Source organism: Penicillium crustosum, assembly GCF_028827405.1.
Source record: "Penicillium crustosum strain IBT 35664 chromosome Unknown utg000002l_segment0_segment0, whole genome shotgun sequence".
Taxonomy (NCBI): domain Eukaryota; kingdom Fungi; phylum Ascomycota; class Eurotiomycetes; order Eurotiales; family Aspergillaceae; genus Penicillium; species Penicillium crustosum.
In genome coordinates, this window is record NW_026623123.1 from 5,694,922 (window position 1) to 5,720,198 (window position 25,277).

The 25,277-nt window shown below is 46.4% G+C and overlaps 9 protein-coding genes across 9 annotated transcripts; 5 read left to right on the forward strand and 4 right to left on the reverse strand.

Moving 5' to 3' along the window:
• Nucleotides 1-1,203: 1,203 nt before the first annotated feature.
• Nucleotides 1,204-6,153, reverse strand: N7487_005660 (uncharacterized protein). The gene is made up of 5 exons (XM_056873407.1): nt 5,842-6,153; nt 5,499-5,784; nt 2,619-5,441; nt 1,919-2,569; nt 1,204-1,864 (listed from the first exon to the last, which is right to left on the reverse strand). The coding sequence occupies exons 1-5, from the start codon at nt 5,881-5,883 to the stop codon at nt 1,227-1,229; spliced, it is 4,440 nt and encodes a 1,479-aa protein (XP_056731127.1). The 5' UTR covers nt 5,884-6,153; the 3' UTR covers nt 1,204-1,226.
• A 153-nt stretch (nt 6,154-6,306) lies between these two features.
• N7487_005661 (WD repeat NOL10/ENP2 family protein) lies at nt 6,307-8,649 on the forward strand (the record flags this gene model as incomplete). Its single annotated transcript, XM_056873408.1, is given in 3 exon segments — nt 6,307-6,606; nt 6,672-8,195; nt 8,210-8,649. 3 exon segments carry the CDS (start codon nt 6,390-6,392, stop codon nt 8,647-8,649), a joined length of 2,181 nt encoding a protein of 726 aa, XP_056731128.1. The 5' UTR covers nt 6,307-6,389.
• Nucleotides 8,650-11,035: 2,386 nt separating this feature from the next.
• On the reverse strand, nt 11,036-11,533 carry N7487_005662 (uncharacterized protein; the record flags this gene model as incomplete). The annotated part of the gene is made up of 2 exons (XM_056873409.1): nt 11,036-11,406; nt 11,500-11,533. The coding sequence occupies 2 exons, from the start codon at nt 11,531-11,533 to the stop codon at nt 11,036-11,038; spliced, it is 405 nt and encodes a 134-aa protein (XP_056731129.1).
• A 1,684-nt stretch (nt 11,534-13,217) lies between these two features.
• On the forward strand, nt 13,218-14,723 carry N7487_005663 (Zn(II)2Cys6 transcription factor; the record flags this gene model as incomplete). Its single annotated transcript, XM_056873410.1, has 2 exons — nt 13,218-13,316; nt 13,542-14,723. 2 exons carry the CDS (start codon nt 13,218-13,220, stop codon nt 14,721-14,723), a joined length of 1,281 nt encoding a protein of 426 aa, XP_056731130.1.
• Nucleotides 14,724-15,121: 398 nt separating this feature from the next.
• Nucleotides 15,122-16,059, forward strand: N7487_005664 (RTA1 domain-containing protein; the record flags this gene model as incomplete). The annotated part of the gene is made up of 2 exons (XM_056873411.1): nt 15,122-15,308; nt 15,365-16,059. 2 exons carry the CDS (start codon nt 15,122-15,124, stop codon nt 16,057-16,059), a joined length of 882 nt encoding a protein of 293 aa, XP_056731131.1.
• Nucleotides 16,060-16,736: 677 nt separating this feature from the next.
• N7487_005665 (MARVEL domain-containing protein) lies at nt 16,737-17,378 on the reverse strand (the record flags this gene model as incomplete). The annotated part of the gene is made up of 1 exon (XM_056873412.1): nt 16,737-17,378. One exon carries the CDS (start codon nt 17,376-17,378, stop codon nt 16,737-16,739), a length of 642 nt encoding a protein of 213 aa, XP_056731132.1.
• A 558-nt stretch (nt 17,379-17,936) lies between these two features.
• Nucleotides 17,937-20,740, forward strand: N7487_005666 (glycosyltransferase; the record flags this gene model as incomplete). The annotated part of the gene is made up of 6 exons (XM_056873413.1): nt 17,937-18,787; nt 18,838-18,998; nt 19,050-19,413; nt 19,470-19,820; nt 19,900-20,661; nt 20,716-20,740. The coding sequence occupies 6 exons, from the start codon at nt 17,937-17,939 to the stop codon at nt 20,738-20,740; spliced, it is 2,514 nt and encodes an 837-aa protein (XP_056731133.1).
• A 1,145-nt stretch (nt 20,741-21,885) lies between these two features.
• Nucleotides 21,886-22,875, forward strand: N7487_005667 (uncharacterized protein; the record flags this gene model as incomplete). Its single annotated transcript, XM_056873414.1, has 1 exon — nt 21,886-22,875. One exon carries the CDS (start codon nt 21,886-21,888, stop codon nt 22,873-22,875), a length of 990 nt encoding a protein of 329 aa, XP_056731134.1.
• Nucleotides 22,876-23,140: 265 nt separating this feature from the next.
• On the reverse strand, nt 23,141-24,343 carry N7487_005668 (translation initiation factor eIF-2B gamma subunit family protein; the record flags this gene model as incomplete). Its single annotated transcript, XM_056873415.1, has 1 exon — nt 23,141-24,343. One exon carries the CDS (start codon nt 24,341-24,343, stop codon nt 23,141-23,143), a length of 1,203 nt encoding a protein of 400 aa, XP_056731135.1.
• Nucleotides 24,344-25,277: the final 934 nt, after the last annotated feature.

Sequence of the window (25,277 nt, forward strand, 5' to 3'; positions counted from 1 at the left end):
TGATCCAATCTTCTTTATCTCTCCTTTCTCACATTCTTACGATCTATTTAATCCCGCTTTCCTTGAAAAAAGGGGAGTTGCCTGTTGCGAAAAGAGCTAGCCCGACGAGGCTGTATACTTCCGTGTATACAAAACCCACCCAACGCATTGCTGCCCACCTGTACACGGCCTGCCACTTTGAATTCCACACCTTGTGTTTGATCTTACCTATCCTTCTATCGGCTTGACAACAATCGAAGCTCTGCACATCTCACCGAATCATTTACCTCTCTACCACGATCTGCTGATCGTCTCCACCCAACATGGTTCAGCGCAACATCACCATCGCGATTATCATCATCGTCCTCTTCCTCCTTCTTGCACTCGCTGGATTTGCGATCTGGGCGGTAAATAACCACGTCTCATTCTTCTCCAAGAAGAAGGAGGCCGATGCGGAGAGCGCGGATGGGTGATAAGGCAGGGTAGCAGCAATAAACACTGCACCCTTCACCTAGGCTTTGGCCTTGGGCTCTCTTGGTCTCGCTTTTACAGGCATTGATTGCTTTTTCTTCGAAACATACAACACATACATACGATCACACACACAAACATCCATGACCACGACATTTTCTGCGACACGATACCCTTTTTGTGGGCATATAACACTATCTGCCACGATGACGAGCTGCGTTACGAGTCTTTTACGTTGAAACACGCCTTTTTTGTACAATTGTTGGCGATTGAAAGCAATCAGTACATACGTTGCTTTCGGTGTATTTTTTTTCGTTTCTTTTTTGGGTATTTCTTTTTGAATATGGAGTTGGAGGTCTTTTTGGAGGTCTTTTTTCCTCTGTTCTTTTCTTTTTGGGTGTATCTGGTTTCATTTGGTGCACATTCTTTGCTTTGAGAACCCCATGCTGCATATTCCTATTGACAGTTTGAAAATATCATGAGTTGACAAAGCTTCGAAACATCGATTTAATTTTCACATATTTCCATACCTATATAAGTAATGAACACCTAAAGAGTGTTCCAAGGACAATCAAGGTAAAGATATATCCATTGATGTCTTGATTTTGACAAGCATACACAACAAACAAATTATTCAATTGCACTGCCTCCGGGGGTATACATATGTACCCAAGCTATGTAGGTAATAAAACATCCCACCACCAAGAAAGCCCTAGCATACAAGAGATTCCGAATAGAGAAAAAAACCATAACGCCCCAGTAACAAGATGTCTCGCTCAAAAAACATAACTCAAAAGCTCTTGTCCGCGAAGAGCCGTGGCGACATGCCAAGGCAGTGTGTTATTTTGTACACTGCATATGCCCTTGGCCCGGGCAAGACATCCCAGGTCCCGATACATACTTAAGGTATCTTTCAGAACATTATCGTGGGATGAAGGAGGACGGGGGGAATAGATGAGATTGACGGAGATTGCAAATACGCCGTCGCCATCAGTAGTGCCTTTGCGGCGAAGAAGATACCCGCTGGACAGGGCGGGTCGGAATTCGGTGAGGTGTGGAGAGCTGTTGAGTCGGTGGGATAGGATGGCTAGCCAGGAATCGTCGTAGATATCAGTGAGGATAGCTTCTGAATCTGTTTCAAGTGACATTTCCGTTGGCGTGGGGGCATTGTAGGCAGCGGGACCAGCGCTGGTTGGCGTGGCTGCATTGCCTGATTGTTCGGGGGATGCAACACTGGCACTTGGATTAGGAGTCGAGACAGGGGTAGATGAGGACAGTATGTTCAGCATAGCCATTGATATGGGGGGAACTGGTGGCTCAAGAATCAAGTCGGGGACAGTGTTGACAGCTAGGATGGTCAATTCCAACGACCCAGGTCTTAACTTATTGTGCTGGTCTGCAAGACTAGCCCATGCTGTGAATGTGTTAGCGATTTGCCCGTGATATCAGAGAAAACGATAAGCAATACCTTCAACCTCATCGGTTTCTATAGGCTCGGTGGTCACCAGCTGCACTTTCCATCGTGCTTGGAATTTATCCATAATATGTTTCGTCGTAGCCCAGATTTCATTCCTTACCTCGGAAACCGGTCTCGCACCACTCGACTGACGATAGCGCAAGCAGTAAGACATGGTTCTTTGTATAGAACCTGACAAATCAGACCACGCTACCGATATCCAGCGTTGATCAAGACTTTTCGAGTAGGCAATATGAAGGCTTCGCCCATCTTGAAGCGGCGAGGATCTTTCAGGGGCAAGCCGGAAACTAATAGCCCTCGGAAGAGCGTCAGCCAGAAGCATTGGTGGTGCGCAGAGCAGGGGGCTCATATCCGCATCATCTGGGCGGCATCGACTGTAGACTTCTAGAGCCAAGTTTAAATAATCCGTCTCGGGAGGTACAACCATCGTTTCACTCGACATGACGAACTCCAGTGGAATTATCTGCAGAACAAGCTCGTTGAAGATTCGAGTCTGTCTTCTTTCGGAACCGGCTACCAATTGCTGGAAAAGGTGCCAGAAGGCGGAACAAATGTCTGCTAGTGCCGCAGCGTGCGTAAATGGGTTGATGATATAGACAACATTGTTATCAGCAGTCGCTGGGGATTGTGAGAGCTCCGAGCCTTTAGAAATGTTAGTCAAAGGTACGTAAATGCTAGATAAAACACGTACCAAGCTGCTCGCATGTTCTCTTTAATACCTGCATCATAGATTCATAACTAGATGTTTCAGATTTCCATGGCCTCAGCCCGTCTTCAAATGCCACAGAATCGTCTCCTCTGATATGAGTTCCAAGATTGCAACTTTGGTATAGAAGACCAAACCGTGTCAAGAACACATCTGCTGCTTTTGACGCAGTTTGTGGGTGAATACAGTACGCCGATATGTTCTTTGGACCATGAGCAGGCTCAAGACCAAACGTCTCCCAAAAGGATACAGCTGGAGGAAGAGCCTCTAAGTATTCTTTGCCTCGACGCACACGTATGTGGGGCGCCGATAACTTTGAAATGAAGCTTTTCGGGGTCTCTTTGGGAGGCGCGGGATGTTGTGGCGGTTGTTGCTGCGGTTGGTTCGCAACAAATTCATCCTGTAGTGATGTGTATCTTTTGAAGTCCATTTTCGAGGTCTCGCCCAAGAGGGTTGTGTCCTCGAGGGCTTGTAGCGACAAAGACTCGCTCTCGAGATCAAAAAGACCAATTTGCCCATCAAGTGGATGTTTGAGGGAGGACTGCGTGATTTGGTCAACCAGAAGTTGAGCAATTTCAAGCTGACCTTCACGGCGAAAAAGTACAGGAAGTTGTTGAGGTGGAAAAGCAGAGAAATAACCGGTTAGCGTCCAATCGGAAAAATTAGCTAGAAAATTACCCAGGAACGTAGAATTCTCGGCTGCGTATGTGGGACTTGCTTCTGTGACAGGCAATGACTTATCTTGGGATGCAATCGAGATTATATCAGATTCCGAAGGAGCTCGCTTCCGCTTCAAAGACGGGATTGAGGGCACGGCTGCAGGTGTTGGAACATGCTCTGACATTATCTCGATACTGTCGTCGCTGTCGTCACTGCTCACTGAGGCTGATCGTAAACCATTTTCTGATTGGGCCAGGGATAAACTGGGTTTGTTGCGTTCCTTCGAGGAGCCCGGTGCGTTGGCGCTGCTCCGCCCACGGTGAGGCATGCCGATCGTGGGTATAGCAGATGTCTGGTTTAACGTGTCCAACGAGCCACCACCGGAGAACCAGAATTTGCCAGCTGCTCCGTACTTCCGATCCCAATCACCAAGTTTCTTTTCGAATTCCACTGGATGGTAATGCCCTTGTCCCCGGTTATCTGTAGACTGTTGATGGTCATCTTCCTCGGGTCCTGGAAACAATATCTTTTTCACTTCTACTGGGCTCAAGGGCGGGCTGATTGTTTGACCTGTGCGATCCATCGGTGAATGAGCTAGTTCTTCGGGGGCCATGGGCTCTTCAGATAACCGTGGGGCTTCGTCATATATTGGAGAGGCGTGTGCCTCATGTGTTTCGACTTCAATTGGGATTTCTTGTGGCTGATTAGGAGAGGGCTCTGCATCAACCATGGCCTCAGCCTCCGGTTCGACCGGAGGATGAGGAGCTTCAAGGGCTTCATCTGCATCCTCGACGAGGGAGTTACCCTCCATGCCATCGAAATCAGGGTCATCAAAAAAGCTGAAATCCGCGTCGGTGATACCTTTCGACCCGAAATCTCTTTCGTTCATTTCCCCAAAGAGATCTTCTTCGTCGCTTGCATCGTATCGGCCAGTGCCAATTCCAACACCAATATTCTGAACGGGCGACATATCAGATCCTGGTGCGTTTCTTCTTGGGTTTCGTTGCGTTGTATGGGGTAGCCCGAAGTCAGAATCATCAGCAAAGGCTTCAGAAGGGTTCGGATTGTTCAATCCGACTACTGCAGTTCCATCTGGGGGGGTTGGATAAACAAGATTCGTGCTTTGCAAATCGGGATATTGCGCAATTCGTGATAAACTCTCTATGCTTTCCAGAGGTTCAGGTTTGAGTGGCGACGGCATTTCTTGGTCTTTTGGTTGTGGGTCTTGGGTGATAGGAGTGTTTTGAGCAGTATGGGAAATATCATCTAGCTTGAGAGAGCTCGCCATCGTGGACCATCGCTCTGCAAAATCTAGGGGTTCATCGAGAAGGGAAGCTTGAGCCCCAGAAGAGAAATTTGATGAGCTAGCCCTTCTGAAGCAAAATCTTGCTGGCCATAACATGCGTTTAAGCGGAAGTGCAGATTGACTATCATCACTCTGTCGCCATACCTCTCCAGCAAGCCTTGCGAAAAATGGTTCCCAAACTTCCACTTCAACCCAAGGTTCTTCATCAATTGAGCCAATATGCAACCCAAAATTCCGCAGCCACTGCACAACATCCAATTTCCACTGTATTTTTTTGGCAAACAGATTCCCAGAGGCAGGGTAGCTTAGAGACGGAACGGTTGATGAGTCAATATTTGCCGTGACAAGCTTAGCAATAGTCCCGTTCGGGCATAGCCAAAGATCGATTCCAGGCTGTACGTCTATTCTTTCGGAAATGTCCTCATGTGGACTGCACAGCCGTGTTATACCCGCTTGGGAGATAGACTGGGCGGAAACAGTTATTGTTCCACTCATAGTTAACTGGATGTTGAGTGTGGTCAAGCAAGAATTGGAGAGAATGTTGTCATTGTTGATATGGGGACTTTCGTATCCCGACTTTTCGACGGCAGTGAAAAGGGTGCGTGATCCGAGGGGTAGAGCAGCATGGCGTCGGATCAACTGGAGGCCGATTGAGCCAGTGACGGCAGATATAAAAGAGGCGTAAATTGCCGCTGAGCTGCTATAACCATCTTGACGTCGAGGTGACGGTTGGCCTTGATGTGGCCGTGGCTGCCCAGCGGGTTGGGTACCATGCTGACTCTGGTTGTCGGACGACAACCCTTTCACTAAATCCAGCGAGGAGACACTTCCCAATGCAGAGACTATTGTAATAAGATTAATACGGCCTGAACTACTCAGTGGGCTGTTTATAGACATACCTTTCAAGGTTGTTGTGCCGACGACGATCCTATTTGACTCTGCGTCACTTCCCCTCACATACAAAGGTTTCAGGCTTTCGAACTCGGGAGTGGGGGAAAATACCCAAAGCCCTAGGCGCCTTGGGCACGAGGCCAGGCAATTCAAGCCTCTCAGCCGAGCCTCTAAATCTTTGAGACGACTCAAGTGCTTGAGAATAGTGTAGCCATTGGCGGGGCTCTCCTGTGGGTTACTTGTGATACCAGCTTCTTCTGTGTATATTCTCCAGTAAATATTGGAGAATCCATCCTAATATGACGCGTCAGCATGGACGCGAAGTGTACCGTAAATGTTACGATAACTCACAATAAGATGTATGTTAGTGTTTGCGCCGCCAGGGAAGTCCATAATTCAACGGTCGCAGACAGCCCCGGAAGCCTTTAAAGATAGAAAAAATTTTGAAGATGACTCTGGAAGTCATTTCCAATCGCAGGTTGCATGGTCTGTGACAAAGAGTGAAAGCGCATAGCAGAGAGATCAACAAGCAGCGAGTACATTAGCTGGTTGATACCATGTTGCGCAGAAACAATCAACAAAGACTAGAAGGTCTGGCACAACACTCTTTCTTGAATGAAATCACCGCACCAAATGAAATAGCAATGATTTTAACCACCAGGGCTTATCGCATGAAGTCAACAGAAAGTTGAAATGCGTAATTCCGGGGGACGTTCGCCAGGGACACTCGGGCCAATCACCAGGCCCTTTTATCACGTGATCGCTATCAGCGGCTTTTTTATCGCAGTTTTTTTTTATCTCTTGCAGGTTTGCTTTCGCCAACACCGATAGGTTGCAAATCAGTTGCAGATCACCTCAAAACAACTGGCTTGGCCTTTTCTATACCAGAATCTACCAGCATGAAGCTGTCCAACCCGTCCGAGGTCCCGGTATATACCATCTCGGGTTCAGACAGTGCTCGCCCGCTTCCCGAATGGCTTGCTAGACGACGAAAGCGCAGCTTGAAGAATGACCCCGAGTATGCCAATCGAGTTGAATTACTGCAAGACTTTGAATTTGAGGAAGCAAGTCACTGTGTCCGAGTTAGTGAGGATGGCGAATGGGTTATGAGCACAGGTTCGTACTAGTGATCCCCCATCTTTTCTTACGGCGCATATACCCTAACACACTATTGCTTGCAGGAACTTACAAGCCCCAAATCCACACTCACTACCTTCCGCAATTGTCACTTTCATGGGCGCGTCATACAAGTTCACTCAACACCACTTTTATCCTACTGTCTTCCGATTACACCAAATCTCTCCACCTCCAGTCTGATCGATCTCTTGAGTTCCACACCCCCTCAGGATGTCACTACACCACCAGACTTCCCCGATATGGACGTGACATTGTCTACGACCGCCAGTCGACTGAAGTCCTTGTTCCTGCAGTTGGTGTTAACCAGGATGGCATGGGAGAGGTATACCGATTGAACTTGGAGTTAGGTCGATACATGCGCAGTTTTGAGGTTGATGTCGGCGGTGACGATTTTACATCCACAGGTGGCGGAACTCTCCAAGGTGGAATTAACACAGGGTCGGTCAACACCGGTGCTATTGCGGAGCAGAGCCACAATCTGTTGGCCTTCGGAACTTCATTGGGGACAGTTGAGCTATGGGATCCTAGGGCTAAGGGACGCGCAGGTGTACTCTCTACACCCACACAAGTTGGACTTCACGATGAGCGGACAGAGATCACAGCTCTAGAATTCAATCGCTCCGGCATGAGCCTTGGAACTGGCTCGTCCAATGGTCTCATTCACCTCTACGACTTGCGTTCGCCCGTTCCCTTCCAGGTCAAGGACCAGGGATACGGGTTCCCTATTCACACCCTCCAATTCCTCGAGCAGTCATCTGCAACACAGGCTGCGACAATTGAACCCAAATTGCTCTCTGCCGATAAGCGCATCATCAAGCTCTGGGATATCGAAGACCAAAAACCTTGGACCTCTGTTGAACCGGCTGTGGATCTCAAGTCTGTTGCTTGGTGCAAGGATAGCGGCATGCTCCTCACGGCCAATGAAGGCCGACAACAACACTCATTCTTCATCCCGCAGCTTGGCCCCGCGCCGAAATGGTGCTCATTCTTGGACAACCTCGTTGAAGAGATGGCTGAGGATCCAAATGACCCCAGCGCCTTCAAGTCTGCTCAGTCTAGTTCTGTCTGGCCCGGCTTCACGCTTGTGCCCAGTGAGGAGGTCGCCAAATGGGACGCCAAGCTCATCAAGGCAGGCGGAGATCCCATTGATTTGGCCTCGTACATGCAGTCTGGAAAGATGGTCCCTTACTCTAAGGGCTACCAAGTATCGAACTTTGTTTATAACTCTATCACCGGGTTGTTCCCCGACACAGAAAACCCCAGAGCGAAGAAGGTTGCCGAAATTATGAACAAGGAGCGGGAGAGCCGCATCCGTGGCAAGAAGAAGGTTGCGGTCAAGGTGAACAGGAGACTGGCGGAGAGGATGCTGAACGCGGAGGAGAAGAGGGAGCGCAAGCATGCCAAGCGCCTATTGGAAGGCTCGGCCGACCAGGAAATGGCAGATGCTGGTGCCACTGCTGCAGGCGAGGAGAAGAATGTGTTGGGTGGCGGCCGTTTCGCCCAGCTGTTCGAGGACCAGGATTTCGCTGTCGACGAGACTTCACGCGAATTCCAGCTGCTGAACCCCAGTACGGTTCCCCAGGCTGCTGCCCCCAAACAACTTCGAGAAAGGAGCGTGGCTTGACAGCAGTCGAGCAAGAAGCCATCGACGACGTGCCCGGTTCAAGCTCCGACTCCGACTCCGACAGCGAGGCGGAAAAGCCCGCCAAGACAGCAGCTTCCAAAAAGATTTCTTCTGCCGACTACAAGCGGACGAAGCGACCTCCGCCTCGTATGCAGGTATCTTCCTCGAATCAAGCCAACTCCACCCGGGACCGCTCCTTCGGCTCCCGTGCGCAGAATATGAAGTCGAGACAAAAGCCTGCACGACGGGTTGGTGTGGTCGGCGAGCAAGAGATGAGCTTCAACCCGGCTGGAAAGCCGAAGCGCGCTGCCCCCGAAGTGCGCTACGACAAGACCGATACATCGTTCCGGGCCAAGGAACGCCGCAGTGCTTCTGGCAATACTTTCCGCAAGATGTAATATGTCTTGCCGTTCTTGGCCTTTTGTGCCATTTCCTTGACACCATCAAATCTTGTCCAGTTAAGAAGTTTTCTCTTGCCCCAGGTCTACAAACCATGCTCTTGGTCTTATCGTCTTCCGCTCATTGGGTGGAGCCTTCTCACAAGCACAGCTGTCCATTTCCGGCTGAACCACTGCCGAACACCAGGACCAATCTCATTGGCAACCTTTATTGCTCCCATCTGCAATTAGGCGCTATGCGAGGTGCTGCTGTGTTGATTCCAGGGCTGCATTTTTTTAAACCTACGGCAACTTTCTCAATACCCTATTTGCACACTATCTCACCATCATAGACAGCTTTGGTGTAGCGCCCGAAAATTCAAAGCTCTGGTGCACACATTTATTTTTGAATGACCACTCTGTATCTTAATGTCTCAAAAGCGATGCCAACAATCTTGAATATCATTCAACTATTTTTTACATTTTGCTCTTCAGATTCTTCCAAGATTATGCGAAGTCGGTCATATTAGATGGCTTTCGGTCCAGACTCAATACGCATACAGTGCCATATAGTTGGTCAGGAAGTGCCTAGTTAATGCTAGTAATACGGTATATCAGGGAGCGATTTTTTAAAACCACCGGGTTGTGGCTAACAATGAGAAGGTGTGAGAAGAAGCAGATCGACCATTGCTTTGCTTTAACCTAAATATATAAAGGCTATATAGGGTCCAAACAATGGGCTCACTATATTTAATGAAGAGGTGAGGTGTGTATGTACCTCCCTTGACTATATGAATACTGGAAAAGAGACCCCAAAAAAAGAGGAAAAAAGGACGAGGAACGCTCTTCAGACTTTGCGAAAGAGATATGTGACTCTACAAAAGTGTAACACATCCCTTCTGCTACCGCCTTTTCAATTTCGACATACCGCCCGCCACTCTTTGGTTTTTATTGGTGTATATTTAACCGGCAGAACCTGGGGTATTATCACTCTTTGATATCTATCCTACATAGTTTTCGGACTAGCAAAAACTACTTGCAACCTGTGGGATTCGAACCCACGCCTCTTTCGAGACCAGAAAGCTCACTGAAACAGTGAAAGAAGTAAATTTCTTGAGTCTGGCGCCATAACCAACTCGGCCAAAGTTGCGAGTTCTTCTGAATGTTGAAGAATGAGCATTAACTATTTATAATAGAAAACGCTTTTTGTTGCCGCCACGTGGATGTTTGGCACGTGATCGTGCATCTCTTAGGTACTTACTTGTACAACAATGATCATATTTACCTACCTATCACACCAAGCCCAGGAATTAACACCTACAAAATACATCTAAAATACATCTAAAAGAACACCTAAAAAGGCATATCAAGGCCACATAAGCAGGCGACTATTCTTGTAATTTATACGTTCAAAACTAGTTTATAGTCCTTAACGTAGAAATCCAATCGATGACATTGGAATTGACGCCGCACTGGCATTTCTTGGTGTGTTTTCCTAGACTTAAATTTCTTCATTTTTAACAGAAAAGTTTGATATGGCAATGTATGGTGTGTATGAACGATATATATGAGTGTAGACTCTAACTAAAAAAAACTAAAAAAATCCACTACTTTTCCCAGCTATCTTAGGGAAAGACTTACTAACCATAATATACACTTAAGGTTGAGAGGTTTGCGCCATGATGGCAGTCCGAGGATTTTATAGGTTTCAATATCATAACTATGGAAAGCATTATAAGATTATTCCAGTTATATATATCTGCACGCCAGAGGTATAGATATACCAATAGTTATTTAGGGCACCGGTAATTAACCAGGCTGGATTACTGTAGGACTTGATACTTCTTAGTATGTCTAGCATTTTAATGAGAATCCAGTGCACAACTCGCTATAAACAACTATTATACATATTGAACTTTGTCAGACAGGACTACATCGAAGTGTATAGAGCAATGTTTAGATTGTTGAAGAGTTCAGAAAGCTACGTCATGAAGACTGAGAGATCCGACATACTTATATAGATTCATTCCAATTATTTTTTCAAGAAGCTCAAATTTGACGTCTAGGGCTCACCGAGCTGCATATGTCACAAGAAGCCCGGTCATTGTACCTTCCCGCGAGACCCCTAGACGATTTCCCCAACACCAAATCTCCCTTCCCCCACATTAGTGATTTCCTCCCTTCTAACCCAATTCTCGCTTCCCGACAACACCTATCTAACGTTACATCGAGGTCCTGGTCCTTGCCTATGTTTTCAGGGACTAGAGCCTTGGTACACAGTGCGAATCCGACGAAACCCGTATCTGCCGTTGACATGGGCAGCTTGATGGACTGAAAAGACTACATATCCATTATCATCATATGTATTGCCCCATATATGTCAATAGCCATCCCCAGCCCCATAATCTCAACTAAGCTCATGGACAATCTGTCCATTCCCCCTTGACTTGGCGTCCATGGACCCAATTTCATGTATAGCATTTTGCTCCGACGGCATCTCCGAGGCCTGCCACACGAAGTCGCCATTCTGGAGTACAGGCTGTGTTTGTGGGGGCATATACGTGGGCGGCGACGAGGCGTGCTCGATATCAACCACTGGTGTCTTATCACGGCCGCAGCAACCCACGACTTTCCTGCGAAGTATGATGAGCAACACGATAGCGATGGCCGCGAAAGACACGACTACTATTCCAGCTATGGCGCCGCCTGATAGGTGGTAGGTTTTGTCTGTAGCTGTGTCTGGGCTGGAGCGTGGAGTGTGATGGATGTGTGTTGCGGCTAGCGATTGAAAGTATTGTTAGCAGTTGTTACAAGGCACCTGGATGATTCGGCTATTCGTGGGAAGATTGGTTCTGTTGAGGAGTTGCGTACTAGGTAAGTGGGTTATAGTGGTCATAGTCGTCATGGTGAATGTGTGGAATATTGTTATTGTTCGAGTTATTAAGAGCTGAACACTTTACACTTAATATCCACAATGGCAGCCAAGAATCTTAAAGACAGTAACATCTCGGATCGGAGATAGTACTGGGGGCTGAGGGTCGCATATTTCAAAACCACTTAGGGTTTATGGGAGTGGGGCCTCCTGAATATAAGGCGTGCTAATGACTGTGGCAGCCCGCCCGCGCTGGGTTTTGGGCTCGTATAAGCCACAATCGTCGGATCGGAGATAATTAGATCGAACCCAAACCCTACTCGCTGTCTGTCAGGGGAAAACAAGCCTTGGGATAACGCTTGGCTCCTATTTCTTGTCCTTTGATACTACTAAACCACCTCTACAATTCTCCAGTCTGCTCCTCGGCGTCTCCGTCATGGGTAGAAAAGGCGATGGGTTTCCACCGTACTGGGTAGTTTTCTTGGACAATAGGCGGTGATATATAGTTATGACATGCCAATTAACAATGAACCACGAGTCATGATTGGTGATTTGACTGCTGCGGGGGTCAGAGTTATGCCTAGCTTGGCTGGTCTTTAATGATTCACTTTCGTTGAATCTAGTAGAAACACAGCCTGATTTATCCCTCGATCTTCAGCAGGAGTGAGATGATTTTATGGTTTTGATCCAACTTTTTTTTTTCGTTTGTTATCTTTATTTCCTTCTCCTTTTCTTATTCTATTCTTTCACTCTTAATTCTTTTAGTCCTTGGTAAAGAAATCCGATCTTGTGCGAACCATGTTAGTTATACATAGCTTTGAGACATGACCACTCCGATAAAGAGGCAGAGGTAAGAATATAAGTAAGGTATAGTAGAGCATGGTATCATACGGCCAACTGCCTCTCGACTTGGATGTCGAGGTTATCATTGAGCAGCTCGGCCTGACTTTGGCGATCACGCGCCTCACGAGCCGCCCTGGAGAAGAGAGAGCAGGTAATATGACTGCATTGAAAAGAAAGAGAGAAGGAGGAAGAAGAGGAGGGAGAGGAGGCTATTTATGTAGTGGCAATCCTGGCAAACAGGGTCAGGTGATCCAAACAGAAGGTACTCTGCTATACAGTATATTAATCCTGGATGGGCCTACAGAATTGCCAATTTTATAGTGCTTGTGATCCATAGAAAAGTCTTGGATAGAATATGCTTTCTTTACTGCCTTCGTATACACCCCAAAAAAGCATCTAAAAGAACGTCTAAAAAGACCATCGAAAAAGACCTAAGACCGCATAGGCGGCCGAGTATTCCTATTCCTATGATTTGGAATGATACTTACAGCCCTAATCAACGCAGTCAGGTGGTCACCGTCTCAGCAACTACATGTGTATACCGGTATAGGCAAAGATGTATACATATGTACTTTATTAGACCTATTCCTTTCTATAGTACACTCTAGTTACTGTCCCGCTGCTGAGAACGTTCGGAGTGGAACAGTAGGTAAAGCCAAACAGGAAATTTCTGCGTATTCGTACCCCCACATCTATTTACGGTCTCCAACAACCTATCAAAATTCCAAGAACAAGGGCAACCCCTGATAGATGTTTGATCTTTACACCAGTTCTAGGCTCCCAGGTTGGATATTTAGTGTAAATCTAAGGTCTCGCCCAACGTAGTTGCTTGAAACGAATACGACATCACTCTACTGCGCCTTCACTTGCTATGATGGATACATGCATCTCCGACGCAAAGCCTATCAGGGCACGACGTTCGCATCGGAAGTCACGCTTAGGGTGTGCCAATTGCAAAAGGCGTCGCATCAAGGTAAGAGGTTTGGTTACTGTCGCTAATAGCTACAATTATATTTTGCCACATCTCTTCTGGTCGAGTCCTTATTTCGCATTACTTTGTGTTTTCCCATATTTTTAAATTTCTACATTTTCGCATTCTCTCTCCATACCTGTTGTCACTATGCTGGGAATACTACGCTATTTATTTTGTTTCCGCCAACGACGATTTATCGAGCTACCGGAAACTGACTCATTCCAGTGCGATGAAAAAAGACCAGCTTGCTCCAACTGTTCAAACCATTTGATTGAATGCAGATATAAAATTACTGCAGAATCCCCCGGATTGCAATCCCCCAAATGTCCAGAACTTTCCGCCGAGCGACCAAGACGATACCGACCTCATCGCTATGCGACAGGCGGACTCAAACAGACTTTCAGACTACCCAAAACTCAGCCATCGCGATTTGTCCAGTCAACCGGAACACAATGTAGTCTCTCATCGGGCTTGACTGGCACCATCTCCTTGGTTGACCTACAACTCTTACACCATTACACCATCGACACATACCGGACTATGACGAGTGGTCCAGATCTCCATAATGTGTGGCAGAAGCACCTTGTGCAATGGGGTATTGAGTCTCCATACATTCTGCATCTTGTTCTCGCTCTATCTGCCCTTCACCTGGCTCACGAAAAGCCAGACCTTCAAGATCAATACATCCAACAGGCCGACAACCACTTTAGCTTCGGAGTCCGATCAGTTACAAGCGTGATCTCCGAGCTAAATGCCGACAGCTGCCAGAAGGTTTACATGTCAGCTGTCATAATATGTTTCGTCTACTTCGCCAGAGGTCCACGGCCAGGAGAATACCTCATCTTCAGCGATAACGGACCCGCTGAGTGGCTGGTTCTTATGCACGGTGTACGATTGATTGTTTCATCTCACCATGCGAAAGTCTTCAGTGGGATTCTTGAGCCAGGGTCCAGCGACCGCAGTCGGGACCTAACAGCTGAGATGCGCATCAAATTGCATGAACATACTGTACACACAGAAGCAGTTCAACGACTAGTTGAGAGGGATATGGCCGTTAATGAAATGAGCGGCAGGCACCTGGCTGTTATTCAAAATCTCTTCGAAATCATGCGCGAGGTTTACGAGAGACGATCTGGCGGGTCTTCTGGAGTGGACTTGATGGATCTCTTGATGGGATGGGTTTATCGTCTTCCCGAAGAGACGATTGGCTCGTTGGAGCGGAAGGAGCCACATAGCCTTGTAATACTGGCGCATTGGGTTGTGCTTCTGAAGTATATGGACTCGGCATGGTTCATGGACGGCTGGGCTGAACATATGCTGTCGGGGATTTCTACGTATCTGCACGAGGACTTTCATCGGTGGATTGAATGGCCATTAAAGCAGGTGTACCAAACTCAGATTGAATAGTTTTGTATACTATTGAAATTAAAAATGCATAATCGAATGATGATCCTTCCCCTGTATGATCCTGGAAGAATTTTCAAGTCGATCAGATTTCTACTCATATGTAAGAAACTCAGAAATTTGAAAAACAATAATTCTGCCTAGGCTGGGAAGAAACCTGGGTTCTTTACTAGTAAGTTCCAGCAAAGTACCTCCGGACGGAGTAACATGAAACGGATGGGGTGGGTTCACGTATTCGTTCTAAAATTTCCTAATCAGGTAATCGCAATAGATCGTCAAGGAACAGGGCGTTTAAGCTTGGTTCAAAAATAGGCGTGCCGTCTCATAAAGGCTTGAAAATTCCACCGCATGTATCAAGGAGATCGATCATCAGTCCCTAGCATAAATTCCACTCGCTTACAATGGATATCGACTTCCACCCCGGTGTCAACGGGTCCAAGCCTTATGTCGACTTCTACCCATATACACCTTCTGCCACAGCAGGGTATGCATTCATGGCCATGTTTGGTGTCGCAACACTCTTCCATCTTATCTTGATTTTTCCATTTCGCGCTGCATTTTTTATTCCTCTCGTTCTAGGAGGCATTTGTACATCTCCCCCTTCAAGTGCTGGATTGGAATTCGACTAATACGATTCTAACCAGGTGAAACATTTGGATACTACGGTAGAGCATTGTCTCATAAGGATAGAAGAGAAATCTCTTCATGGGCCCTCCAAGAAATGCTCATCCTTTGTGCCCCACCTCTCCTTGCTGCAACAGTCTACATGGTCCTCGGTCGAATCATCCGCTCCTTCGACGCCGAACATCTAGTCAGAATGAGCCCCAAAAGAATTACGGTCATCTTCGTATTGAACGATGTACTTACTTTCTTCACGCAACTAGGCGGTGCTGGTGTTCAGGTCACTGGAGACGAGAATATCATGGCCATTGGCAAGAAAGTCGTCCTGGCAGGTCTGATTTTCTCTCTGGTCGTGTTCTCCTTCTTCATTTGGATTGCCGTCAGCTTGCATCAACGACTTCTGAGGAATCCTACCAATATTTTGACCATGAACAATATTAATTGGCAGCAGTACATGTGGACTTTGTACGCTGCCTGTTCTGCGTTAATGCTTCGAAATCTTGTTCGGACCATTCAGTTCGGGGCGAGTAAGGATTCAGCCCTGAATCAGAAGGAGTTGTATATTTATGTTTTTGATGCATTTCCTATGTTCTTTTCTATGGTTGTTTTAGGTGTCTATCATCCTGGTCTCCTAATCAAGAAAGCTCGTCGGCTGGCGAAGGTTGCTGATTTTCATGAGCCTCTGAGGACGCCAGATATTCAGTTGACGCAGTATTAGCCACTGGTTATGACAGCCTAGACAGGTATGGTGGTCACTATCTGGCTCCTTTTTTCGCACTGTATCCTAGGGGACCTCAATGATGGCACATGGGGTATTTTCCTCAATTACTCTCGTTCCTGAGAGCTTCATACAAATGACATTTTATTGAATATTTTGCTTCATAGTGTCATATATTGCCTGTATAGCCGGCAAACATTAAAAAGACCGAATGATAAATAAGTAAATATCACTACAACTAGTAGGGAACACCGGAGGCTAAACCCGGCATCCGTTCATATATCCGGGCAGGACAACGGAAATAAGATGATATGTGCCCCCAAACAAGTCCTCTTGGGATTAGTATGTAAAACATATACTACACCGAGGGGTTAATACCTGGAACATCAAGATCAAATGCAGGCTGATGATATTATAAATATTTTTGTTACTGATAGTATTTAGACTAATGAGCGAAGGAACAAAAATAGATATTGTAAACGCCTAGATAAAACAAGAACAAGGGACTGCGAATCTTCCAGATCGCGATAAGTAAATGACAATAGTAGAGACATAGAGGACATGAGGGCATGTGAACATATGAACGTATGAACAAGAAATTTGACTTCAAGTCCCTCCTTCTCCTGCCCGGGATTTTCCTTCTTGTCCACTGACGCAGGTGATAATTTGGTGTGCCCCTACTCCTGCTTCTGCAGACACTTGTCGTCATCAGTTTTATCAGTAGAATCTTTCACATCTTTCTCCTCTCCAATCCAGCGACCACTCTCCTCATCGCTGATTCTCTTTACGCCATCCGGCCCGACAAGCCCTTCCGTAGCAACACCGGATTCATCCATGCCTCGTTTGACCTTGCGAGTCCGGATACACCACAAAATGCCGAGCACCATTGTCGCAAACCAAAGCACCATATTGACCAGGTTGATCCAAGCTGCAGCGCGCATACGAGAAATTGACAGCGTCGCAATTTCATATTCTGGGTTGACGTGAGAAGTATAGGCTTTCCCAAAAACGCCCACCTGGGCAAGCCAAAGGACAAACAGAACTCCATCCCAAGCGGACCATCCAACTTGGGTCACAGTAACGAAGCAATGCACAATGCAAGTCAGAGCAGAGAGTGCAGCAACAAACTCAGCGTATATCCATTCTGCGTGGGCATGATTGTTGCTCTTCGTAGAGTGTGCTAAATCGACACCATAAAGACCAGCAACTGTGACAGCGAAGACAAACTGGAGGGTGCGGAGTGTAGCACGGCTGATAACCCCGCAAAGCCCGCTTCTGTGCCAGTATTGATCAATCGTTCGAGGTGTGGATTCGGCCATGGTGGATAAATATAAGTAGAAGAAAAGGGGGGTTTCTGGGCTTCGCAGTATGACCAGCAAGATATTATGAAGGTTCAAATCAGCTATGTGAAGAGTTCTTTTATTGCTTTAATGGTTTTGATGTATTCTCTATGTAGTACAAGCTTAAAATTTCAAATCTAAAAAAGGAAAGCCTAAAACTTTGTTGATTGTTACAATTTGCAAAAGACTAGTCTGTTTTAGGAAATTAGATCGTACCCGTAAGCTATGTGCCTATTTAGGTAGATCCACCTGAGACGGATAACCAATCAAAAAGTTCGGAGTATAGAGTGGAGATAATCGCTCGGACCATTCAACAAAATGAACGCTGATCAGGGCATTTCTAGGCAACCTTGGAATACACTTTTAACATGGTTGTCTATTCTTAGGTAGTCATTAGGTAGCCGTTCAACAGCGTTGGTGGTAGCGATATCAATTTTTAACATCCTCCACTTTTATTTCTTGCTCATCACCCCGCTGTTTTTCAACTTTAAATCCTGCTCTGTGAAGCGTAAACGACACGCAGAGACAGATACCAACATGACCAATTCAAGTCAAACCTCCACTGTCCCTGACAATGAAGATCCTCTACCACCATACGAGGCTGTTTGGAGTTTAGATGATAGGCCAATGCAACAGGGCATTGCGCTTTCGTCTGAACTACCATGCCCCACTGCGCCCTTACCTGACCTTTCTTTGACCGAAGATGGTCGTGTGGACATGAGAGTTGGATCGCGATTCAGCCAAAATCTTGAATGGCTGATGAACACCAAATCCACCGAAGCGGATGTGCCCCAAACGGCAGAGGCGACCTCCCCTACACCAGTGTCTCCTTTCAACCTTCGCCTAAACATTGTCATCCAAGTAGTAGGCAGCCACGGCGACGTACAGCCTTTCGTCGCCTTGGGTGAGGAGTTGCAACGATATGGACACCGTGTGAGGTTGGCAACACACGCCAAATTTGAATCGTTCGTCAAATCAGCCGGACTGGGGTTTTACCCCATCGGCGGAGACCCTGTTGAATTAATGTCTTACATGGTGCGCAATCCGGGGTTAATTCCCAGCATGAAGAGCGTACTGGCGGGCGATGTTCAACAGAAGCGAGCTTCGATTGCTGAGATTCTTGAAGGTTGCTGGCGATCTTGCTTAGATCCAGACCCACACGATAAAACGCCATTCGTTGCAGATGCTATTATTGCAAATCCGCCAAGCTTTGCTCATATACACTGTGGACAAGCTCTTGGGGTCCCTGTCCACCTTATGTTTACAATGCCCTGGACTCCTACCAGGGCTTTTCACCATCCCCTTGCCAACCTGGACTATTCTGGGAATGACCCTTCATTGGGAAATTACATATCCTATCATTTTGTAGAATGGATTACATGGAACGGGTAGCTATTCCTTTCACAAATTCCCTTGGGACTTTGCTAACAAATCCCAGTTTGGGCGACTTGATAAACACATGGCGGAAGGATACTCTAGAGCTAGACCCTATCCCAACCACAGAGGGCCCGAATCTGTACGAGACACTCAAAATTCCCTTTACATATTGTTGGTCGCCCGCGTTGACTGCAAAACCGGAGGACTGGGGACCACATATAGGTAAGTTAGCTTTGCACACAATAGGCAAACGTATACAAACTGACATTGCAGATGTCGCTGGCTTCTTCTTCCGTGAGCCAGTGGCTTATGATCCACCAGCGGACCTAGATGAGTTTTTACGCGCAGGTCAACCGCCTGTCTACATCGGGTTTGGCAGTATCGTTCTCGAGAATGTGGGGGAGACCATGTCAATCCTTTTAGATGCCATCCGAATGACAGAGGTTCGCGCCATCATCGCCGGCGGCTGGAGTGAGCTACATGGCCAAGATACGTCTAGTGTCTATTATATTCAGGATTGTCCACACGAGTGGCTGTTCAAACATGTCGCTGCTGTCGTACATCATGGTGGTGCCGGTACCACAGCATGTGGCCTACGCAACGGGAGACCCACCACAATCATTCCATTCTTCGGAGAGTAAGTACAACTATTTCTTATAATTCCACCTAGTACTGACCAATGGTGCGTTTTAGTCAACCGTTTTGGGGTAATATGGTTGCCACTGCAGGGGCTGGGCTGGAACCAATCCCTTATAAGAGCCTTACGGCGCAGAAATTGGCAGACGCTATTTCCTATTCCCTCACCCCACAGGCTATTGCTGTGGCTCAATCCATTGCGAACCAAATAAATCAAGAATCTGGTGTTCGTGCAGCGGTGGATTCGTTCCACGCACATCTGCCACGAACACAAATGCAATGTGACCTGATCCCCGGAGAAGTTGCTAGTTGGAGACTGAAGAAGGGAAAACAGATTCTCAAGCTGTCGAATACTGCTGCACTGGTTTTAAAACGTCAAGGGCGATTCCAAGAGGAAAATCTTAAAATGTGAGTAAGGCTGAAGAGCTAGCAACTAATCATCCATGGGACTCTTGACCATGACTAACCTACTCGCGCACACAAACAGATATCAAAGCAAGCCATTCACTATAGAGCCCCAACGCTGGGATCCTATTACAGCTGTTTCTTCCGCGTCGCTGTCAACTTTGACCGGCATGGCCGATGCCACAGTTGGAATCTTCGTCGATCCTTATAAGGAATGTCAACGTCTCCGATCAAGCCGCAACACTCGCCCTGATATTCCTGTTTCTACTTCTATACCTCTCACCACCGGGTCGCTTTCAATGACAGAAACCGAAGCATCAATGAGCCGTGATGCTGCTGAAGTGCCGTCGAATCACGCTTTGAATGTTCCCAACTACGCTAGGCAAATGGCACTAGCTTCAGCGATCAGCCTTGGAAAGTTTTTAGGTCGGTCCTCACGTGGCATGCTCGTAGATCTGCCTCTTGCAGCAACTGAAGGAATGCTGGCCATTCCTCGATGGTACGGCGTTCAAACCAAAGTCCATGGACCCGTACGAGACTGGAAGAGCGGCGCAATGGTGGGGTTGTCTACCTTCAGCCACGGGCTGTACGAAGGCTTCACGGATATCTTTGTGTACACATACGCCGGCAAGAAAAAAGAGGGTTCTGTGGGAGTAGCCAAGGGATTGATGAAGGGATTGACTAGTTTAACGGTCAAAACGGGCGCGGCCACTGTCGGCCTCGTTGCTTACCCCAACCAAGGCATATATCGCTCCATTCGGGCTAGGTCACGGAAAGAAATTGCTAGGCGGATCATGGATGCAAGATGGGCTGAGGCAGAGTGTGCTGTGCATGGAAGATGTGAGTACGTGGATGTAGCGGAGTTGTGCTTATTATATGATGGGCTCTTGGTACCTAGAAGAAAAACGCACAAGAGGGACTAAAATTCCAGCTAATTTCGCGCATAATTGCCCGACTTTTGGATCGACTTTAGTAGGGAAAAAACGTTCGAGCTTCGACGCCCAGTTGAAATGCCTCTAGTATACGGAGTGGCATATTCCAAAGGTCACTGAAGCAATTGCCGAGTTGGGAACAGTATGTAGTTATAGTACTGTAGCCTGATGCACCAGGCAACAATGTATCAAGTTAAGGTTAAACCTTTCTCTCTCTTTATGTTGGTTTGTGAGATAAAAATAAAATAAAATTACTAACCACCTGCAGGTACCTGTGCAGGGTCTAAGCATTGATTGGTTCGATCTAATCTAGCAGCCTTCTAAGGTTCTGAAACAAGTACGGATATAAAAATAAATGTCTGGCGTACTCGTATTCTCGCATTTCTCTTACAGTGGAGTGGGGCTCTGGTGCAACATTTCTTCACTCCTTTATCCTATTATTTTTCTCTTAAATGCACATTCATTGAAATGATTGATCAAGGTATATGCTATATGACTAGATTGAATAAGAAAAAAAGCAAAAAAAAAAAATATAGATCGCAAAAAAGAAAAACCTACGACAAACACTCGCCTGGTTGACAAAGCCGATTTCGGTCAATCTATGACCCTTGGGTTGGATGTGGATAGCGTTGTTTCGCCAGGTGGACTAGAGAACGGTCTTACTAACGAATCAACTTAGACCCTTCGAAGGTTGTTATATTGGCGCCTTATGCTAATGGTCTAGCATGAATCTACTGAAAAAGGGGAGTCCTTATATTGAAGATTGGCCCTGCGGTACTCTCGAAACACCAATCGATCTTTGCATCTTCCGAAAGCGCAAGAGAGTCACTGCTCGAATTTCTCGATACTCCTCAATCTTTTCTTTCGTTGCGTTTTCAAAATTCAATATCAAGATGATCTATTCAGTCGACGCGGCATCTATTGATGAAATCCCTGCCTTGGTGGTTGGATTCCTCCAACCCTTCTTGCGTGATCTGATTCTCCCTCTATTATCCTTATTCTATCTCTTTTGCACAGGTTCTTTGTTCTTTGATGTGGTCCATTATATGCTGCATCGACCTAATACATCGTCCCATCCTCTTCTCCGGCGTCTCGCACGTATTCACCGTTTCCATCATCTCTATTTTACTCGGCATATGAACTTCGACGACAAGTATCTATGGCAAAATTTGGTTCAAGCGCTGCCGCTTGAGTTAGGGCTTCAAATCTTTGGAACCGCACTAGGATATGTTCTTGCTATTTGGGCGACTCCTACCGGGCTTGTGTGGATCACACAAAGTCATCTTTGGTCAATGATTAGCATTCAAATAATCAGAACAACCGTTGTTATCCTCGCGAATGGCCGGGACTCGAATCACCTGGTATACAAAACCGCGCCGAAAGACCCCAACTGGATATTTGCTGGCCCAGAGTACCACGCCCTCCATCATGTTTACCCAGATCGCTATATTGGTTCATTTATCAAACTATTTGACTGGATATGGGGTACTTCTTACTCCGTTCGAGGCAAACGCATTGTGATTACTGGCGGAAACGGAGCTTTTGGCAGAGCTATTGTGGCCGAGCTTGAAGAAGAAGGAGTACAGAGTATTCACAGTTTGAAGTTCGGCGTTGATTGGGACCATCAAAACTTCGAAAAGGCTATCGCGGCACTTTCTGCGTGTGACATCCTCATCCTAGCCCACGGTACCAAAGGCCAAGATGCAGTGGAATCGAATTGCAATTCGGCAGTCCGGCTGGTGCAACTATTCAAACAAAATAGACCTATCAACGAAACCAGTCCAACGCTCCCGGAAGTATGGTATGTTGGTAGTGAAATCGAATTCCATCCAGCTTTTGGAAATAAAGAGCTGCAACGTTACTCCCACTCAAAACGGCGGTTTCTTCCACATGCTCGTTCTTTCTTTGATGACGCTGATATAATTTACCGCCATATTGTCCCATCGGCGTTTCAGTCACCCATGGGCCCAGCTATACTCTCGGCAAGCTGGGCAGCTAGGTGTACAATGTTCTGGATCCGGAGAGGTGCCCGATATGTTCCTGTTACATATACGGGATTTGCATATTTGAACTACTTCAAGTTTATGTATTTAGTTCCCTACGCACAGGTTAGAGATAAAGCGTAAATTAGCAATGGAATTACACAAAATCTTTATGTTATGCTATATATTGTTATTAGGTATTAATTTTTTTTGCAGTAAAGTGTCAGACTCATTATGTTGCACTCAATACTAGGTGGTACTCTCTTTTCACAGATAGTCTATCCTCACCATCTTTCTCCCTTCATCTTGCGTGGACTTTTCTTGTTCGTAGCTCCTGGTCTATGTCCTGACTGTGTATTTTAAGTATTATACTTGACATGGTGGCTAGGGTAAAATGAAGATAGACATTCTAGCAACTATTCGCAAACACGTCAGATTTATCAGTATCCTCCTCTAGATCTTCCAAAAGTGGCATAAACTTTTCGTTCTTAGCCTCAGTTTGTTCAGGGACAACATTACCCTCCTGGATTTCACAATCCCTAAGCACCGAGTCATTGCCAATATAACTACCACTGCCAACTACACATCCAGTTAATACACAGCGTTCTCCAATGACAACGTTATCAAGAATGACGCATCCCATGATCCGGGCACCACTGCAGATCTTAGAGTTCGGGCCAATACAAGATTCCTTTATAACAGAATGTTCCTCAACGGTCACGTTAGATCCAAGGAGACAGTCGGTCTTCGAAATAAAACAGTTTGAAGCCAAAAACTCAGGAGAGGCGATCTTTCGGTCGTGGCCGAATGGGGATTGCGTAGCTACATGGTCGACCTCTCCAATGGATTCTAGTTTGGCTAGACGAAGGGAGGTAGATAAGAGAAGATTAGGATTGTCAACACGACTGACAGTTGGCGTAGATCCTGTATGGAGATATGCTAGAAGAGGCGGTACTTCCGAGATATCATTTCGTGGTGGTTGGTGGGTGATAGTGCTCAATTCCCGGTAGTGGTGCTCTCCATGATTTTCTTTCTGCTGGCTCAAACAAGTATCCATTCCTATCTTTTCACACAGTCCCCGCTGCCATGCAGACTTGGCCCAGAGCCCAATGAGATCTTCGCTAATGGACACTAGTCTCTCTTGACGCCGTGCGAGATCCTTGACCCAGTAGGGGAAAATGTAGAGGTGTGCATCGCGGTAGCCAGTCAACATCTTGGCTTGTGTGGCTTGTCGCTTCGCGAATGAATGACGAAGAAGGAAACACTTATCACGTTCCAGGTTTCTTTTCACGGTATCCATCCCGATAGACATGAGCAGTTTCGCTGGTCTGTGACTTGACCTTGTAGATATCCTAGTCTGCCGAAGTGGTTCAACAGCTATCAAATCCAAAACCTCATCTTTCATGGCATCTGCTGCATGATAATACACACAAAGTCCGCCTCGACGGTGTCTTTCCTCCTCGCCCATTACGGTCTGGCCTTGAGACGCCATCCACATCTGTAGCAAGTATGTGCCCTGGAGTTCACAGACTAGGTCACAAGGCAGGAGCAAAAAGTCGGATTCGATGCAAGATTGCACCTCGGGAAGGCGAAGCAACTGTGCTGTTGCCATTGTTGCTTGAAGGTCTTGAGGGGCGAGGAGCTTTGGCATAGGAAGTGATTTCAAATAAGGGTTTTGCTGTAAGGCGGACTGGATATGAGCAAGTGCAGAGGGAGGTATAATCAGTGTGACATCTGGAAAAATTAGTAAACCATATAATAACAAAATGCGATTTGAGATTTGAGATTTGAGATTTGAGATTTGAGATTTGAGATTTGAATGGTCTTAACTCACCACTGATATGTGATGTCTCGCAGAACTTTAGCGGGTAATATATCATCGGCCTATTAGCAACTAGGGCAAGACATTTCGGAGTCTTCTCCTGATTAAGAAGAGTGCCAAATGAGGTCCCAGGACCGCATAGGATCAAAACTTGAAGTCCAGCTCTAGGCATGTTGATGAGCTATTGTGCGATTTTTCGACGCATGTATGAGATAGCAAGGCCGAATATAATTCTAAATCAAATTCCATAAGCTCTGATCTTTATACGGACGGAAACACAGCTAAATATACACGATGAAAGCCTCGATCTACTTCTTTGTGGTGGATTAGATGAAAGAAGTGTATCAAAGAAGCCGTACGGAGTAGAGTACGGGCGACTAAATATACTACCAATTCATAAGTCTCTCATTGAATATTACCCCACCGCTTCATTCATCGCCGGAGGCATATACAAGACAAGAATTGTAATCGGCCGCTTATACGGTCTTTATATGTATATACGAGGGGTAAAAAGAGCATATTTTATGTAAGAGACTTTTCTACATATAACCTTTGGCTATATAATTGGTCTCCGACCCCTGGGCGGGATATACCTTCACATACTTCTAAGGTTGTAAAGTGAGAGTGGATCTAAATTAATGCCCATATAAACCAATGAGAGAGCTATGAACCAGTGGCATACTTGGGAGGGCCCGCCCCCATCAAAATTACCTAATCGCCGATA

What these genes read in the sequence shown, in the direction of transcription:
- N7487_005660 (XM_056873407.1), bottom strand. Translation starts at nt 5,883, where the DNA reads ATGGACTTCCCTGGCGGCGCAAACACTAACATACATCTTATT. An exon ending in CGGCACAACAACCTTGAAAG is followed by an intron (nt 5,442 to 5,498) that starts GTATGTCTATAA and finishes TTATTACAATAG; the next exon opens with TCTCTGCATTGGGAAGTGTC. An exon ending in AGAAACCGATGAGGTTGAAG is followed by an intron (nt 1,865 to 1,918) that starts GTATTGCTTATC and finishes ACACATTCACAG; the next exon opens with CATGGGCTAGTCTTGCAGAC.